At 37.2% G+C, this 20,059-nt stretch overlaps 1 protein-coding gene across 1 annotated transcript; it reads right to left on the reverse strand.

Moving 5' to 3' along the window:
* Window positions 1-1,737: 1,737 nt before the first annotated feature.
* Window positions 1,738-19,891, reverse strand: LOC132650682 (zinc finger protein 431-like). The gene is made up of 5 exons (XM_060376022.1): window positions 19,419-19,891; window positions 18,038-18,249; window positions 7,266-7,392; window positions 7,013-7,073; window positions 1,738-5,407 (listed from the first exon to the last, which is right to left on the reverse strand). Exons 2-5 carry the CDS (start codon window positions 18,131-18,133, stop codon window positions 3,646-3,648), a joined length of 2,046 nt encoding a protein of 681 aa, XP_060232005.1. The 5' UTR covers window positions 18,134-18,249; window positions 19,419-19,891; the 3' UTR covers window positions 1,738-3,645.
* Window positions 19,892-20,059: the final 168 nt, after the last annotated feature.

The raw sequence follows: 20,059 nt of genomic DNA on the forward strand, positions 1-20,059 counted from the left end.
GGGGGATGTTACAATACTACAGTTCTCACTTACAGAAAGGACAGAGCACAATTTCAGAAAACTTCTAACGTCCCTGTGTACACTATCCCTCAGGAAAAAAATCTATACCTTGAAAGATAGTTTGCATTTTGAAATCATTTTGATACATGATATTCCCACATAGCTATGCCTGTTTTAGAAGTGTCCGTGGAGCTGGGCATGGTGGCACACACCTGTAATCCCATCACTCAAGGAGGAAGAGGCAAACAGATTTATGTGATTTTGAGGATGGCTGGGTCTACAAAGTGAGTCCAGAACAGCCAAAGCTACACAAGAAAATTGTGTCTCAAAAACAACCAACCAACCAAACAAACAAACAGAAAACACACTCTGTGGAACAATCTGGCATCAGTCTGAGAGATTAGCCTTCTCTGAATAATAGATTTAGGATGACAGGGATGCATTTCTGAGCCAAGCTATGATTTTTAAGTGGTCTATCCTTGAATCAAGGAATTAAAGTATAAAATAAGATGTACGAAGGAACCATTTTCCTTTTAATGAACAGCAATAAGTCTTCAAATTCTACAAATAATTTCTGTTATCTATAAATGGCTGCATTGCTTTGTTAACTTCATCATTTATAACCAGATACTAGACATATAAATATAGGGTAATCATACTAAAATCAAGAAAGAGGACCCTGGGTAAGATGCTCAGTCTCCATTCAGAAATAGAAACAGGATGGACAGCAGAAGAGGGAAAAAGTAGGGAACTAGACAGGAGCCTACCACAGAGGGCCTCTGAAAGACTCTATGCAGCAGGGTGTCATAACAGATACTGAGACTAGTAAACAACCTTTAGGCAGAGTGCAGGTAATCTTATGAATGAAGGGGGAGATAGAAAGACCTGGAGGGGACAGGAGCTCCACAAGGAGAGCAATAGAACAAGAAAAATCTGGGTACAGAGATTTTTGGAGACTCATACTCCAAACAAGCACAAAGAATGGAGATAATGTAGTACCCCTGACAGATTTAGCCCCTTGCAGCTCAGTGTCCAAAAGGGTTCCCTAGTAATGGGAACAAGGACTGTCTCTGACATGAACTCAGGGCCTGGCTCATTGGTCATTTCTGCCTGCATGGGAAACAGCCTTACCATTCCACAGAGGAAGACAATGAAGACAGTCCCTGTGAAACCTGATAGATTAGGTTTAAATGGATGGAGAGAAGTACCTCCCCTATCAGTGGAGTGGAGGAGCATAAGAGAATAAGAGGGAGAGAGGGTAGGATTGGGAGGGGATGAGGAGAGGTCTATAGCAGGGATACAAAGTGAATAAACTATAATCAATAAAAATAAAAATGAATTAAAAAATGCTGGAGTGTGTTTTTGTATACATACATGTTATTGTGTATATGTGCTAGTGAGAGTACAACTTATTGCTGTTTATTAGTTCTTGACATGGAACACAATGAGTCTTTCAGCCAGTGACCACACTGGCCCTTATTTAGCCTGAAAATATATTTACATATATGCTAGTGTGTGAATTTGCATATACAGCAGCCCAACTATAGAAACATTAGAAAAATCTACAGCAGTGATATGGACTACACAGGGATTGAGCTCAAATCATCAGGCTTAGCAATAACTAAATTTACCCACTGAGACAATTCTCTGACATTCACTTGCAGTTTTGAGAAAGTCTTATGAACAAGTCTTTACTCCTAAGAACCAACACATTCCAAAATGAGACAGGAGTGTATAATTTTCATTTGCAAGTAGCATTTATTATTCAAATCATTTTATATTCTTCCATTTTCTGATGACAATATATTCATAATCTGAATAAAATACAATATTGTACTGATGTAATGTTTCAACTAAATTTTGTGCATGTCAATGTGCTCAGTGGAAAGACTGTGTTATGCAAAACTGACGACATAAACTTGAAGATCATATAAGCATGACTAAAATAAACCCCACAAAGTGTCACACAGTCTTCATATATCTGTCATAGCCTAAGAATGAATAGTCCACTAAACACACAACATGTTTTGAAATAAATCTCATTGCTGTTACATTAACTAGCACCTCTAGATAAATCTCTAAGAAGGCTAGATAAATCTCTAAGAAAGCTAGATAAATCTCTAGGAAGATGATGTGCCATATAGTAAATGTGGGAAAATGCAGAAACATGGAACTTCAAACAACATATACATATATATACACACACACATACTATTGAGCATTTCTTAATTATTGATATCCAAGCAAGGCTTAAAAACAAACATTTTAAATGAATTTGTGAAAACATAAAAAAAAAATACCACACGTTCTCAGAGACCCTTCCTTGAAAACTATGATCACAGACTGCCTGATATAAATAAGCAATGGACCAATTAGATGATGGGGATCACATTCTATACATTGCACAGAAAAATACCTTTCACCAAGTGGAAATGCATTAGAATACGAACAGCCACCACAGAAGGAATATCAGAACAACCTCATAAACTTCTGTGAATGGATTTGCTACACATACAGCAAATTCAATCCCTACTCCAATGTTCAAAATTCAGACCACAATCACAAATGGTGTTCTGCTCCATTACATTTAAGGGAACATGGTAAATAATTTACTTCCTCCAAGGCTATGATAAAAACAGATACAAAAAAGGTTCTTTTCTTGAAAATGGATACATTTATTATGTACAAAGTAATCAACTCCTTTGTACAAATAGGGTTGCTCTCCTATGAATTCTTTTCTACTTCCTGACATCACGATAATATAATATATTTACAGTACTAGAGACATGGCTTTGCAGTTAAGACAAGTTCATTCCCAGGACCTAGGTAAGGTTTTTGACAACTTTCTAGAATTCCTGGTATGAGAAGATCTGGTCTCAGAAAGACCAGACGATAAGGTCTGGTCTTCATGGAAACTAGAAAGGACAGGCACATCAAAAACACAAAGACAAACTGTTATCACATAATGGAAATTAAAACTAATTCTTAAATATGTTTACTCATGAATGTTTTACTTATATAAGCATTCATTACTGAACTCAGGTGTTGAGGCAACTACAGGCTTATCTATAAATGTTTTCTTCATCATGAATTCTTTCATGTAACAGAAATCAAACACGTACATTTGAAGTCAGAGAAATGAATCCTTCTCAGTTGGTGGTATCATTTGGGAATGTTTATGAAATGTATCCCTGCTGGAGAAAGTATGTTACCACATAGGTTACATTAATAAGGTTTCTCTCGAGTGTGAGCTCTTTTATGTATTAGGAGATGACTGTTACATGCAAAGCCTTTCCACATTGCTTACATTCATATGGTTTCTCTCCAGTATGTCTTTTTTATGTCATGGGAGATTACTATTATGTCAAAATGCTCTATCACATTGGTTACATTTGTAATGTTTCTCTCCAGTGTGCATTCTTCTATGTAGATGGAGATTATTATGGCATGAGAAGTTTTTCACACGTTGGTTACATTTATAGGGTTTCACTCCAATAAGTGTTCTTGTTCAAGATGACTCTTACATGAAAAGACTTTATTATGAGACTGTTGTAAAAAGGTGATTCCACACGGCTTACATTCATAAGGTTTTTCTCCAGGATGTGTTCTTTTTGTCTTCAGAGACTACTCTGAAATGCATAGACTTTATAGACTACTCTGAAATGCATAGACTTTATCACTTTGGGTACATTCATAAGATTTCTCTCCAGTGTGAATTTTTTTATGTACTACCAGATGACTGTTCTGTGCAAAGGCTTTACGACATTCATTGCATTCATAAGGTTTCTCTCCAGTGTGAGTTCTTTTATGTCTTAGGAGAACACTGTTATATGCAAAGGCTTTACCACATTGGTTACATTCATAAGGTTTCTCTCCAGTGTGAGTTCTTTTATGTCTTAGGAGAACACTGTTACATGCAAAGGCTTTACTACATTCGTTGCATTCATAAGGTTTCTCTCCCGTGTGAGTTCGTTTATGTATTTGGAGACTACTGTTCTGTGCAAATGCTTTATCACATTGGTTACATTCATAGGGTTTTTCTCCAGTGTGAGTTCTGTTATGTACTAGGAGAGTATACCTCTGTGCAAAGGTTTTACCACATTGGATACATTCATAAGGTTTTTCTCCAGTGTGAGTTCCTTTATGTCTTATGAAATCACTGTTACATGCAAAGGCTTTACCACATTGGTTACATTCATAGGGTTTTTCTTCAGTGTGATTTCTTTTATGTCTTAAGAGATTACTGTTACATGCAAAGGCTTTATCACATTGGTTACATTCATAACGTTTTTCTCCTGTGTGAGTTCTTTTATGTATTAGGAGTTCAGTGTTAGATGCAAAGGCTTTATCACATTGGTTACAGTCATAAGGTTTTTCTCCAGTGTGAGTTCTTTTATGTCTTAGGAGATGACTGTTCTGCGAAAAGGCTTTACCACATTGGTTACATTGATAACGTTTCTCTCCTGTGTGAACTCTTTTATGTATTAGGAGAACGTAGTTGGATGCAAAGGTTTTACCACACTGGTTACATTCATAGGGTTTCTCTCCAGTGTGAATTCTTTTATGTAGTAGGAGCTTTTGTTTAGATGAAAAGGCTTTAACACACTGGTTACATTTATAAGGTTTTTCACCAGTGTGAGTTCTGTTATGTACTAGGAGAATATACCTGTTTGAAAAGGCTTTACCACACTGGTTACATTCATAGGGTTTCTCTCCCGTGTGAGTTCTGTTATGTAATAGGAGTGTACACCTCTGTGCAAAGGCTTTACCACATTGGTTACATTCATAAGGTTTTTCTCCAGTGTGAGTTCTTTTATGTATTAGGAGACCATTGTTGTATGCAAAGGCTTTACCACACTGGTTACATTTATAGGGTTTCTCTCCCGTGTGAGTTCTGTTATGTAATAGGAGAGTACTCCTCTGTACAAAGGCTTTACCACATTGGTTACATTCATAAGGTTTTTCTCCAGTGTGAGTTCTTTTATGTATTAGGAGACCATTGTTGTATGCAAAGGCTTTACCACACTGGTTATATTCATAGGGTTTTTCTCCATTGTGAGTTCTTCTATGTCTTAGGAGATAACCATTATTTGCCAAGGCTTTACCACATTGGTTACTTTCATAACGTTTCTCCCCAGTGTGAGCTTTTTTATGTATTATAAGAGTACTGTTACCTGCAAAGGCTTTGCCACATTGGTTACATTCATCAGATATCTCTGCTATATGTGTCCTTTTATGTCTTAGGAGATGACTGTTATGTGCAAAAGCGTTACCATATTGGTTTGATTCATAGCGGTCCTCACGAATATGCTTACTTTCATATGTGTGGGGACTCCTGTGATGTGTAAAGACTTCACCATATTGAGTATCTTCAGGGGGTTTGTCTCCACTATGAGTATTTTCATACCTGCAAAGATAATTGATACATATGAAAACTTTACCACATTCATTACACTGATGAATCTAATTGTCCATGTCACTTAATTTTACAATTTGGTGTAAAGATAAATAGGAATTACATCTTAGTTTTCATCATTATTTTCACATTCACGGTTTTCTCCTTCTCTAGGGGTGTTTTGCATATTTGAAAATACCTGTGATGGTGAAAATATTTGTCACCTTGCTCACATTTATACTATTCTTTCTTACTTTATTCTTTAAGGTGTTTTGCCACATATTTGTACAAAACTGCAATACCTCAGAGTTTTAACTCACTGATTGGGTTAATAAATTTCCCTATACTGCACACCATGGTAAATTGGCAAAGTTAACTGTGAGAAACAGAATAATTTATATATTCCTAAAACTACATTTTCTGAAGTGTGATTTTTGTGAAAATTCCTAATGAAGTTGAATAACCAGTTAATTGATGTTGTTGTAATATTATGTGAAAGTGTGTCTGTGTATTGGAATGCTGATTGCTGAGACAGCAGAAAGCTAAGTGCTGAGCAGATTGCATAATTCTCTTTTTATGGTCCATCACCTGCCCTATATTTTGTAAACATTTGTCCTTCCTTACATTGGAAATAATAAAGAGCTGACAACTGATAGCAGGGCACAAAATGGAGGGCAGAACTTCTGAGTGAGAGAGGTTTGCTGGAAAGAAGAAAGCAAATGACAGGCGATTCACCAGCAGGACAGAGGGGTTAAGAGATAGACATGAAGATGAACAAAGAGGTAGTGCTGCCCATGCAGCAGGACACTGTATTAGGTTTATTTGTGTTAGGGAAAAAGAGGTTTCAGAATCCAACCAGTTAAATTTCCTAAGCTTTAAAATATAAAATAGTCTCTGTGTCATTATTTATACTGCTTGCATCTCTGAATAGTCCATATAAAGCATAATAGGTATCCCCATTTAAATATCTACTCATAATGGGGACTACTATTTATTTTAGTTGTTTTGAGTGGTATATTGTTTCTTTCAATATATCTATGACTTGTATTCATTGTGATATATGATATCCCTATTAAAAGAAGAATAATAAATGACATGGTTTCACGTTGCATTCACACATTTGATTTTTGTTCATTATAGATATGTGCTACAGGGATTATGGTTTTTCCACAACAACATTCCTGACTCTAAAAATCTGTCCTTCTCACAAAGCTTAGCAACATTATTACAAGTGTATGAGTAACCCCAGCTTTACTATGGACTACTTTAGTATAATGTTTTCTACATACTTTCAGCAACTATTTACTGTGAATACCTTTAGCAATATCTGAGTTGTAGGAAACTAAAGAAATGCAGCTCCACCTCATAGCGCTAACAAGGCTATGATTTAAATGTTGATCTTGCATGAGGTATGGTTTCCTTGCATTCTTAGAGGAGTGCCTTGCAAACACACATCAAATACCTAACATGGAGGTAAATAGTTTAGTAACAAGTTAGTAATCATCAGTAAATATACTTAAAACATTCCATTTACACTGTCCCTTTTCTTTCAAATTTCCAAGACACATTAACATTTTCTCAGAACCATATTCATATCAGCTTACATATGAAAATTACCTTATATGTCTTCTAGAACTCTGACAATGCTTTTCAATATTATGATCTTCCCAACTGTAGCCTAAAATACAATACCAGAAAATGTATGTTTTATTATTGGAAATAAGGCAAAATTTAGGTCATAATCTATGATCAATCAAAGAACCATTCACTTTAGTCTTCCCCATGGGCAAGTGAAATTACAGAAGTACATCAATAATAAATAAAGAGTTCCTCCCTCATTTTAAAAAGTAAAGATTATTCACTCTCATACCTATAGCAGTGAGATTCCTGTAGGTCTCCAGCATCACATCTTGGTAAAGATTCCTCTGGGAAGGATCCAGCAAAGCCCACTCTTCTCGAGTGAAGTTCACATGCACATCATTGTAGGTCAATGCATTCTAAAATATTCACACATGTGTACAACAGAAAGCATGAAACGGACAAAGTATACTGGAAATGTATACTTCGTTTACAATATTTTCATTGAATTCTGGCGTTTCTTCTACTTATTTTCTGATACACAGGTTCTAATGTAATCATGAAATCTTTTTAGGAGGAAACTGAATAGTGAGGTTCACCTCTCTAATTTCTGCATCCTTTCAGGAGGATATAGCCTTGCAAGAGAAATGCCAATTCACAGACATAAAGAGAGAGAGAGAGTAAACACTAACAGTAATGAGCACATATCAGATAAATAGTATGAACAATCCCTAACTAAAATAACAATGGACAAGCTGGGTGTATTTTCTCAAGTCTTTTATTCCAAGAACACTCAGGAGACAGGCCCAGGAGTATTTCATAGAGCTGGATGCTAGCCTGATCTATCCAGTAAGTTCCAGGACAGTCAGGGGTATGTAATAAAAACCTGTATATTCTGTAAAAATTAATCAATCAAATAAAAAACAGAGACACCTCTGTGAACACTACACCAACAGCTCAGACAATAAGATCAACAATTAACAAAGGGACACATGAAGATGAAAATCACCTGGAAGGTAAACAACTCCATCAATAGAACAAATGATAGCATATGGACTGGGAGAGGACCTTCACCAACCCTATCTCTGACTGAAGGATAATATCTAAAATAAAGAATTGAAGAAATTAGACACCAAATAACACAATTAAATCATGGCATAAAGAACTAAACAGACAACCCTCAACAGAGGCAGTGCTAATGGCTGAGACCCACTTAAAGATATGTTCATTGTCCTTAGTCATCAAGGAAATGCAAATCAAAAGAACTCTGCATTTTGAGCTTACATTTGTCAGAATGGCTCAGATCATGAACTCAAGGGATAGCACATGGTGGTGAGGATGTGGAGTAAGGAAAACACACCTTCAGTGCTGGTGAGAATGAAAACTTAAACAACCACTTTGGAAATGCATCTAGACATTTCTCAAAAACTTTACAACAGTCCAACATCAATACCTATATACCTGAAGAGCTATACTACTCTGGGGAATATACCCAAAAGGTGTTCTACCATAACACACGGACACTTGCTCAACTATGTTCATAGCAGATTTATTTGTAATAAACAGAAACTGGAAAAAACCTAGATATCTTCTGTTGAAGAATGGATAAATAAAATGTGATACAGTTATACAACCGAATACCAATTAGCTATTAATAACAAAGACTTCATGCAATCAGCCAGAGAATGGATGGAACTAGGAAAGATTTTTCTGAGTGAGGTAACCCAGACCCTGAAAGACCCACATGGTACCTACTCACTCATAAGTGGAAATTAACCATAAAGTACAGGATAACCATGGAACAATCCACAGACCCAGAGTGTCAAGGAGAGCAAAGGGAGGATGTAGGAAACTCACTCAGAAGAGAAAATAAGATAGGTACCTGAATTAAATGGAGGGAAGGAATAGGGTGGGAAAGGGAGTGAGGAGGATAATGGGGATGGACATCAAGTTTGGGGAAAGTAGAGGCAAGGAAGGAATGAAGAGAGAGAATAGAAATCAGGGTGGGTGAATTTGGAGGTCATGGGAGGCCCCTGGCAGGATACAGGTGTGGCCCTAGATGAGAAACCACAACAGCATGGGTTACGGACCATGAAGTTACCAAATGAGAAATATAATATGCTCTGTTAAATCTCAAAATTCAACATGTGGATGAAGATCAATTGAAGAACAGATTTGATATGTACAAATACCTACATTTCAGGTCATCAGCCAATAATATAAAAACAAAACAAAATTACAAAGCTAGCACTCTAGATTAAGATTCAGATGAATCTCTATGTCTGAGGCTTGCCTGATTTACATACCTACTTACAGGACACACAAGATGAGAGAAATTTTCTCTTCAAAAACAAAACCAACAAAATTAATAATATAAAACAATAGATCAATAGTCCCTTAGAAAATGGAAGCAGGAATTAAAAGTCTGCCAAACACACACACACACACACACACACATGCCCTGGGCTAGATGGTTTTAGCATTGAATCATACCCGATTTTCAAACCAGAGTTCATACCAATATTCATCAAAGTATTCCACAAAATACAAACAGAAGGAACATTGCCAAACTCATTGTGATGGCAGTCACCCTGATACACAAACCAAACAAAGTCTCAACAAAGAAAGAAAATTTCAGAGCAATCTCACTCATGAACATAGAAAAAAAACATATTCAATAAAATACTCACAAACCAAATCCAAAAATACATCAAATATATACACGATGAACAAATACGCATCATCTCAGGGATACCAGGATGGTTCAGAATCCATCAGTGTAATCCACCATATAAAAAAACAAACAACAAAATCACATGATCATCTCATTAGATGAGAAAAAGCCTTTCACAAAATCCAACACCCCTTTCATGTTAACAGACTTGGAGAAATCAGACATACAAGGAATTGGGCACATACTTAACATAATAAAGGCAGTAAAAGGCAAGCTGAGAACCAGCATGAAATTATTTGGAGAGAAACTTAAATTCCACTAATACGAGGTACAGGACAAGGATGCCTACCCTCTCCATATCTGTTCAATGTACTACTTAAGTCCTAGCCAGAGTAATACCACAACTGAAGGTGATCAAGGAGATACAACTTGGAAAGGAAGAAGTCAAAGTATCACTATTCACACATGATATACTAGTATACACAAAGACCCAAGAAATTCTACCAGAGAATCCCTACAATTGATATATACTTTCGACAAATAGGCTGGGAACACATTTAATGAAAAAGATCTTCTGCTTACAAATGAAAAATGGGCTGAGAATGAAATTTGGGAAACAACACCCTAAACAGTAGCCACAAACAATATGAAATATTTTGTAGTAACTCTAACCAAATGAAAGACCTCTATGACTAGAATTTCAAGTCTTTAAAGAAAGAAACTGAGGAAGATATCAGAAGATGGAAAGATCTCCCAAAATCATGGACATGTAGGGTTAACATAGTAAAACAGCATTCTTAACAAATGCAATCTACAGATTCAGTCCATTTCCCACCAACATTCAAACATAATTCTTTAAAGACCTGGAAAGAGCAAACAAACTTCATATGGAAGTTTGAAGTTTTCATATGGAAAAATAAAACACCCTTTTGAGCAGACCAATCCTATACAATTAAAATAAGGACATAGAAATAAACCGACACTCCTACTGAAACTTTACTTTCAACAAAGACAAAACCATACAATGGGAAAATAACAGCATCTTCAACAAATAGTTGTGGTCTAACTGGATGTCTGCCTGTAGAAAAATGCAAATAGACCCCTTTGTATCCCCCTGAAGAAACTCAAGTCCAAGTGGATCAAAGACCTTGACATAAAACCAGAGTCTCTAAATCATTTAGAAGACAAGGTAGAGAAAAGTCTGGAACTCATTAACATAGGAGACAATAGAACAAATCAGCACAGGCTCTGAGATCAACAATTAATAAATGGGATCTCAAGAAACTGAAAAGCTTCTGTAAGTCAAAGGACATTATCAAAAGAAAAAATGGCAGCCAACAGATTAGGAAAATAACAACACCAACCCTGCATCAGACAGAGCGGTAAAATCCAAAATATACAAAGAACTTAAGAAATTAAACACCAAGAAATCAACTAATCCAATTAACAAATGGGGTTCAGAGCTAAACTGGGAATTCACCACAGAGGAATCTCGAATGGCTGAGAAGCACTAAAGGAAATCATCAAAGTCCTTAGTCATCAGAGAAACAGAAATCAAAATGACTCCAGGATTCCATCTTACACTCGAATGGCTAAGATCAAAAACTCAAGTGACAACACACGCTGGTGAGGATGTAGTAAAAAGGGAACATTCCTCCACTGCTGATGGAAATGCAAACTTGTACAACTTCTCTGGAAATCAATCAATCTGGTGCATTCTCAGAAAATTGGGACTAGTTCTACCTCCAGACCCAGCTATACCACTCCAGGGAATATATCCAATAGTTGTTCCCTTACATTATATAACAAGGACATTTGTTCTACTGTGTTCATAGCTGTTTATTCATAACAGCTAGAAACTGGAAACAACCTAGGTGTCCCTCAAATCTAGAAGAATGGATAAAGTACTTCTGGTACATTTACACAATGGAATACTAACCAGTTATTAAAAATAAGAAATCATGGAAACTGCAGGCAAATGGATTGAACTAGAAAACATCATCCTGAGTGAGGTAACACAGACACAGATAAAAACACATAGTATGTACACATTTATGAGTGGATATTAGACCTATAATACAGGATAACCATACTACAATCCACAGACCCAAAGAAGCTAAATAACAAGGAGGGTCCACAGGAGGGTGCCAGAATATCACTCAGAACAGAAAACAGAATAGACAGCAGAAGTGGATGAAGAGAGGGAACTGAGCAGAAATTTTTTTTCTATCTGTGAAGAATAAGAATAATATACTTTTTATTGCATTTGTATTGAATTTGTGAATAGCTTTCAGTTGAATGGTCATTTTCAAGATTTTATCTTTATCAATCCAGGAACATGGGATGTCTTCTCATTTTCCAGTGTCTTTCTTGATTCCTTAAGGTGTTTGAAGTTCTCATTGTAGGTATATTTTTTCTTTCATCTGTTTATTACTAGATATTTTACTTTCCTTCAGACATTTCTGAATGTATGTTCAAGATCTCCTTTGAATGTTTGATGTTGGTATATACAAAAGTAAATAGATTTGTGTACGCAGATTCTGTATCCTGTCACATAGGTATACTTTTTAATCATTTCAAAAATTTTTGTGATAGAATTTTGGGGAATTTTAATGCATGTTATTACATCATCTGCAAAGAGTGATAGTTTGAATTCTAATTTTCCTATTTATATTTCTTTACTTATCTTTCTTTATTGCTTAAACTAATACTTTGAGCAAAATATTGAAAAGGACTGGGGGTGGTGGACATAGATGACAAACTTCTGACCTGAGTAAACTTGCCTGGACCTTTTCTCCATTAGGGATGATTCTGGATGCAGGTTTCTCACCTATAGCTTTTATTATGTTCAGAGGTGTTGCCTCTAGCCTTACAACTTTTGAAACTTTTATGATAAAGGCATGTTGGATTTTTTTCAAAGATTTTTGTTGTTTTCGGTTTAAATTCTTGAGGTGTTCATGTGATTTTTGTTTATACATCATTTATGTGATTTTTATATTTATTGATGTATGTTGTGCCATATCAGGGATAAGAAATTTGTTCAGAGTGGATAGTAGTTTTGATGTATGTCTGTATTCTCTTTACAAGAATTTCTTTAGAATTGAGTCTATTTTTATTAATTTATTTTTCAATAAATTTGTTTATTCACTTTGTATCCCCACTGTATCCCACTCCATCATCCCCTCCCAATCCTACCCTCCCTCCCTTATGTCCTCCCTTTTCCCACAAGACAACTAATAGCGGAGGTCTTCCTCTGATCCCTAGCTGACCCTAGCCTATCAGCTCTCATCATGACTGGCTGCATTGTCTTCCTGTGTGGCCTGTTAAGACTACAGTCCCATTAGGAGGAGGTGATCAAAGAGCCAGTCACTGAGTTAATGTCAGTCACTATTCCCCTTTCTAGAGAACTAACTTGGAGACTGAGCTGTCATGGGCTACACCTGTGTAGGGGTACTAGGGATTCTAGGTTATCTTCATACATGGTCCTTGGTTGGAGTAGAAGTCTCAGAAAAGACCCATATGCCAAGGTTTCTTGGATCTGTCATTCTCCTTGTGGAGATGTTGTCCCCTCCAGGTCTTCCTACCTCCCCCTTCTTTTGTAAGATTACCTCCTCTGTGCCCAAAGTTTGGCTATTAGTATCAGCACCTGCTTTGATATCCTGTCGGGTATAGTCTTCAGAGGCCCTCTGTGGTAGGGTCCTGTCCTATAGCCTGGTATCTCTCACTTCCAATGTCCATCCCATTTGCCATTCTGAGTGAGGATTGATCATCTAAACAAGGGTCCTCCTTCTTGTTTAGCTTCTTAAGCTGTACACATTTCAGTATGTTTACCATGTAGTATATGTCTAAAATCCGCTTATAAGTGAGGATATGCCATGTGTTTCTTTCAGTTTCTAGGATACCTCCCTCAGTCAAGATGAGTATTTCTAGGTCCCACCATTTGCTTGCAAATTTTGTAATTTTTATAATACCTGAGCAGTATTCCATTGTGTAAATGTAACACAATTTCTGTGTCCATTCTTTAGTTGAGGGTCATCTGGATTGTTTCCAGATTCTGATTATTACAAATAAAGCTACAATAAACATGTTTGAACAAATACCCCTGTTGTATACTTGAGCATGTTTTGGATACATGCCTAGGAGTGCTATAGCTGGATCTTGAATTAAGAGCATTCCTTTTTCTCTGAGAACATGCCAGATTGATATCCAAAGCAGTTGTTCAAGATTACATTCCTGCCAGAAGTGGAGGAGGGTGCCCCTTTTCTCCACATCCTCTCCAGCATGTGCTGTCACTTGAGTTATTTATCTTAGCCATTCTAATGGCTATAAGGTGAAATCTCAGGGTTGTTTTGATTTGCATTTCCCTGATGATTAAGGAAGTTGAACATTGCTTTAAGTGTTTCTCTGCCATTCAATATTCCTCTATTGAGAATTCTGTTTAGCTCCATTCTGTTTACTATATTTTTAATTTGATTATTTTTGTTTAATTTCTTGAGTTCTTTATATATTCTGGATTAGCCCTCTGTCAGCTATCGGGTTGGCGAAGATCCTTTCCTAATCTGTAGGCTGTTGTTTAAGTCTGATGACAGTGTCTTTTGTTTACAAAAACTTTTCAGTGTCATGAGGTCCCATTAATTAATTGTTGCTCTTAGAGCTTGAGCTGTTGGTGTTCTGTTTAGGAAGTACTCTCTTATGCCAATGAGTTCAAGGCTCTTCCATGTATATGTAGGCTTTTTGTTATTTCTGTTGTTATTGAAGTCTAGTTTTAGGCCATGTGGTCTGATAGGATACAAGGGATTATTTCGATCTTCTTGTATCTCTTGAGGCCTTCTTTGTGCCCAATTATATGGTCAATTTTAGAGAAAGTTCCATGAGGTGCTGAAAAGAAGGTAAAAGAAGGTACACGCTTTTGTGTTTGGGTGAAAAGTTCTGTAGACATCTATTAGGTCCATTTGATTTAGGACCTCTGTAATTGTCATTATTTCCCTATTTAGCTTCTGTCTAGATGATCTGTCCCTTGGTGAGAGTAGAGTGTTGAAGTCTCCCAATATTAAAGTGTTGGGATTGATGTGTGGTTTAAGCTTTAATCATATTTCAGTCGCAAATGCAGGTGCTCTTGATTTGGGGGCATAGACGTTCAGGGTTGTAATGTCCTCCTAATGGATTTTTCCTTTGATGAGAATGGATTGCCCTTCCTCATCTTTTTTGATTAATTTCGGTTGAAAGTCTATTTTTATCAAGGATATTGGCCTATGGTTTTCTTTTTGTGTAGTTTTAATGGGTTTGCAAATGACAGCAATGCTGGATTTCTAGAAAGGGTTTTCACAGGCTCCTTCTGTTTCTTTTCCTTTTTTTTCCTTTCTTTTCATGATAGTTTAAGAAGGATTACTGTAGCTCCTTTTTGAATGTCTGGTAGAATTATGGTGTGACTTCATGTTAAGCAGACACACCCAAGTGGAGTAGATGATTAGAAATAATCAAATTCAGAGCTGAAATCAATGTATTAGGTACAAAGAAAACAATTCAAAGAATCAATGAGACTAAGAGCTGGTTCTTTGAGAAAATCAACAAGATAGACAAATCTTTAGCCAAACTAAGTAAAATGCAGAGAAAAACTATCCAAATCAGCAAAATCAGAAATGAAAATGGGAACATAACAACAGACATTGAGGAAATCCAAACAATCATTAGGTCTTAATACAAAAGCCTATATGCCATAAAATTTAAAAAGCTAAATAAAATGGACAATTTTCTTGATAGATTCCATTTACCAAAATTAAATCTAGATCAGGTAAATAAATTGAATAGTCCTATATCTCCCAAGGAAATAGAATCAGTCTTCCGAAAAAAGAAAGCCCAGGGCCAGATAGTTTCAGCGCAGAATTCTGCCAGACGTTCAAAGAAGAGCTAACCCCAATTCTCTTCAAACGAACCCACAAAATAGATACAGAAGGAACATTATCAAACTCATTCTAGGAAACCAGTCACATTGATACCTAATCCACACAAAGATCCAAGAAAAAAGAGAACTTCAGACCTATCTCTCTTATGAATATTGGTGCAAAAATACTCAATAAAATAGTTGCAAACCACATCCAAGGAAACATTAAAGATATCATCCACCATGTCCAGGCTAGAGCAGTAAGAAAACTAAAGGAGATCAAGGGGATACAAGTCAGAAAGGAAGAAGTCAAAGTATCACTATTCACAGGTGTTATGATAGTATACAGGAGTGGACCCACAAATACTACCAGAGAACTCGTACAGTTGATGAACACCTTCAGCAAAATTGCTGGATATAAAATTAACTCAAAAAACATCCGAGGTCTTCCTGTATACAAAAGACAAGTGGGCTGAGAAAGAAATTGGGGCAACAACAACCTTCCAATATTCACAAATAATATAAAGTACATCGGTTTAACTCTTACCAAGAATGGGAAAGATCTGTATGAAAAAAAAAAAAAAAACAAAAACACTTCAAGTCTCTGAAGAAAGAAATTGAAGAATATATGAGAAGATGGAGAGATTTTTCCATGCTTATGGATCAGTAAGAATAACAGCAAAAAATGGTCATCCTACCAAAAAAAAATCTAGAGATTAATGCAATTCTCATCAAAATATCAACACTATTCCTTACAGACCTTGAAAGAACAATTCTCAACATCATGTTAAAAAAAAAACAAAACAGAATAGTTAAAACAACCCAGTATGATAAAGAACTTCTGAAGTTATCTCCATCCCTGATCTAAAGCTATACTATAGAGCAAGAGTAATAATAACGACATAGTACGGGCAGAGAAAAAGCCTTGTGGATCAATGGAATTGAATCAGATATCCAGAAATAAACCCACACACCTACAGACAGGCAGGACTAAGGCCAGAAATTTATAGACTGAACCCCCACGGTATGTCCTTCTCCCTATCAAGCTACTTAAGACCTCCATCCCCCGGTACTACAGCATAGAATCTCTACTTCCCCTCTCAATAGACTACCATATCAGTGTTCTGTCTGAGAGAAAAATCCTGCTTTTGGAAATGCCTGTCTGCTTTCTTTTAAGTCCATGACAACTGCATCAATCCTGATCTAACAGACACTACAACATGCACTGAGGAAAGCAGCAAATCATTGGTTCATATTTTAAAAGTCTTCATTCAACTAAGCATTTAAATGCAAAAAAATCAATGGGTAGACTTCTAGATGTATAAAATCTAACAACATTAAATCAAGATGAAATAAATTATTAAAACAGACACATAACAACCAAGATAGAAATGGTAACTTAAAAATCTCTCAAAAAAAAAGAGAGAGAGAAAAGAAAAGCCTAGGTCTAGAGATTCAGCATGAATTCTACAAGAGTCGCAAATAACTCACTACAATACTCCTCAAAGTATTCCATATAAGGGAAAAGGAAGAAACACTTCCATATTTTTGTTAAGACACCAGCAGTATTATCTTGATTAGAAAAAAATCAACTTCTGAAAATTAATAACACAACCTAATATTGTGTTAACTAATTAATAACTCATGTTATAAAGAACTTCTATACAGGTACTCAGTTATCTGTACAAGAGACATACTCACTTACCTAATACATATGACTGGAAGCCATGATTACAGACTATGTTAATATTAATGTCAAATATTACTGATTCCCATAATACTAAATTATATAGTATACAAACATTTACATTTTATCTTTTATTTACCTATCGACTGAATGAAAAGTTCAACTGACTTGTTCAACAATCATCTTGATATCTTATTTGAAGTTAATCTCCAAGGCTTATAAGTATAAGTGAGTCCTATATTATACCTTGTTGGTTTAAAACCCACACATTACACTCATCACTAACACATTGAGATATGACCCAGGCTCATGAGCACTGTCTATGTTCTAAAATTTATTAATGAGACCATGATTTTCATTTCACATTCATCTTACCTTATTAATACTAAATCATCTGCGAAAGCAATTACTTTTCTGTTACTGCTGACTCGAGGACAGGCTATTTATTGTCCACAAAAGGATCTTTTTATGGTCTTTTGTCATAAATATAGACTGTATTTTCGGTGAAATGGTTGCTTGGATATGATGCCCTATATATCTTATGGCATTGGACATATTCCATGAAGTGATAAAAATTTTGGTTCTTAAACTTGATATATTTTTACACTATGTTCAATTGTATCTTACAGGACTTCATCTCACACTAGGAAAACATTTGTTGAAAGACATTCAAATTTAATTTCTTCAAATGAGTGTTTTCAGTACCCAAATCATGTACGGTATATACACATACACTTTGACAGAAACTTTTTCCATTTTAATTTGTACTTGCAACTATAAAATGAAAATGTTTTATTGGTTTGAGGATAGTGAATTACTTACCAATAATATAAGATCCCGGTGCTTCCCTTGCTTATGAGTGAGGCTTACCTGGCATGGAAGAAGCCAGTCCATGTTTCTGTCTTCTTTAGGTCCCATTTCAATTTTGCTCAACAGCGTTTTATGGAGGGCATGGGACACTGCATACACTGCATTCCATATGGAATAGCTGGGCTCAAAAACAGTCACCACATCATTTTCTTCTGGTTTAATCTCTATAGAAATTGGGTATGGGTCATGATTTTCACATAGCAAAACAGGAGATGAGCAATCAAACCTGTCAATCCAGAATTAATGGAAGTAAAAAATCTCCTGGGTACTGGGAGGCTGTAGAAGACTAGATATAGCTCATTAAGCCAGGGATAGCTATTGTTTTTGAATATGAGAAGCTTCCTCTGAAAAAGTTCATCAAGTCATTCCTATTTGATAGGGACTCAAAATAAAATGTGTTGGTTTGCCATGTTCTACACCTTCCTTCTGGTTGAAAATAATTTATTTACCATGCGGAAAAACTTCAGTTACTTATGTGAGTACAGAGTATCTGCACTTTTACCTATGTATGTTGGTTCAAACTCAGGAATTCAACACCAAATAGTACCCAAGTTTCAATTAGCTGATTGTTTTTCTGCAAAGCCACACAGATTTCTTTCGTTCTTTCCTTCCTTTTCTTTCTTCTCTCTCTCCTTCCTTCCCTCTTCTTCCTCCTCCATCTCTTTTTTCTCTTTGCCCATATGTATATGCCCTCAGCCCAGCAGAGGTGGGCAGATCCTTCTGTACTGAGTCCCCAGCACCCTAACAACAGCCCAGTGCACCTTACCTACTCAACAGCCCCCTAAAAATTATTTATAGGATCTTTCCTGCTCGTGCACCCGCAGGCCAGCAGAGGGCGCCAAAACAACCAATACAAGGTCGTGCACAGCCTCACCCAGGACGGGGTGCACCCATCTCCCCCAGGAAGCTTGCAGGCCTGGAGGGAGCAGAGGACTGTGCGTCTTCTCATCCCGCCAACCCTCTGCCTGAAGTTCTGCCCTCCGCACCACCAGCTGGGGGACTCCAGGCGGACGGATGGAAGGCGAGGAGCGGACAGAGGAGGGAAGCGGGGAACCCCAAAATCCCTCCTTCTCCCCTTCCTCCCCGCACCCACCCTACGTGTGAGCAGGACTATGAATTCATAACTGCTTGGGATAAGAAGATTGCTGACCTGGAAAAACCGTTCCGGGTAGAAGCGCGTCTCTGGCGGAAGTCCCGCCCCTTAGGGCTTCGCTTCCAGATCCGCCCCGCAGAGAGTCGAGACTTCCGGGCTCGGAGGCACCAAGGCCGCCCCACCATCTCCCTGGCCCCTGCCACGGGGATGTAAACACAAACCTTCTAGTCACAGACATACCTTTATCCCTTCGTTTCTCACTTCAGAGCTCTTGCTGGTCACGGAAGTCCCAAGAGTCCCAAGAGGAATCGCGGCTTAGATTTACCGGCGCGAAAACTACAAACATGGCTTCGGAGCAGGGACTTCTGGGATTGTATGCTAGAACTACAAAAATGGCGTCCAGGCGGCGCCATGCATACTGGGATTGTTTGTAGTCACAAACCTGCGTCTCTCCCTCTCTGTTGCCTGGACCGTGGCCCCAGAGTCGCCTACAAATCCCAGAATCCGCTGCGTGCCGTTGCCAGCATCATTTGAATGTGTTCCTTAGGATTACCACCATTTGGCTTGGCGAGGAGCGTGGAAGTAGGCGAGGGAAACCTCTTTGTCCTCAGACCCCACACAGCCTTTCCCCTGCTCTCCGTGTCTGTAAATCTCTCTGCCACGCCATACCGTCATAGGGAGCAGGAGCTTTGTGACGTCATTGCCCCGCCCCTTGTCCACGAAGTCAACACACTTAAGCTGCTCCTGCTACTACAGTAAAAAGTCCTGTCCCTGGTAGCTTGTCCTTGGGTCTCTGCACCTTTGATTATGTCCCTGGGAGTCAGACACAGACAATAATTTTTTTTTTTTTTACATGAATACCACTCTGCCTTCTTTTGGAG

This window comes from Meriones unguiculatus, assembly GCF_030254825.1.
Source record: "Meriones unguiculatus strain TT.TT164.6M chromosome 13 unlocalized genomic scaffold, Bangor_MerUng_6.1 Chr13_unordered_Scaffold_28, whole genome shotgun sequence".
Lineage (NCBI taxonomy): Eukaryota > Metazoa > Chordata > Mammalia > Rodentia > Muridae > Meriones > Meriones unguiculatus.

Bases quoted from the DNA above. Each gene is read 5' to 3' on its own strand.
- LOC132650682 (XM_060376022.1), bottom strand. From the start codon at position 18,133: ATGGGACCTAAAGAAGACAGAAACATGGACTGGCTTCTTCCATGCCAG. The intron at 7,074-7,265 runs GTATGAGAGTGA...ATTGTATTTTAG, and splicing joins CAGGAATCTCACTGCTATAG to GCTACAGTTGGGAAGATCAT. The intron at 5,408-7,012 runs GTAATTTTCATA...TTATCTTTGCAG, and splicing joins AGTTCTAGAAGACATATAAG to GTATGAAAATACTCATAGTG.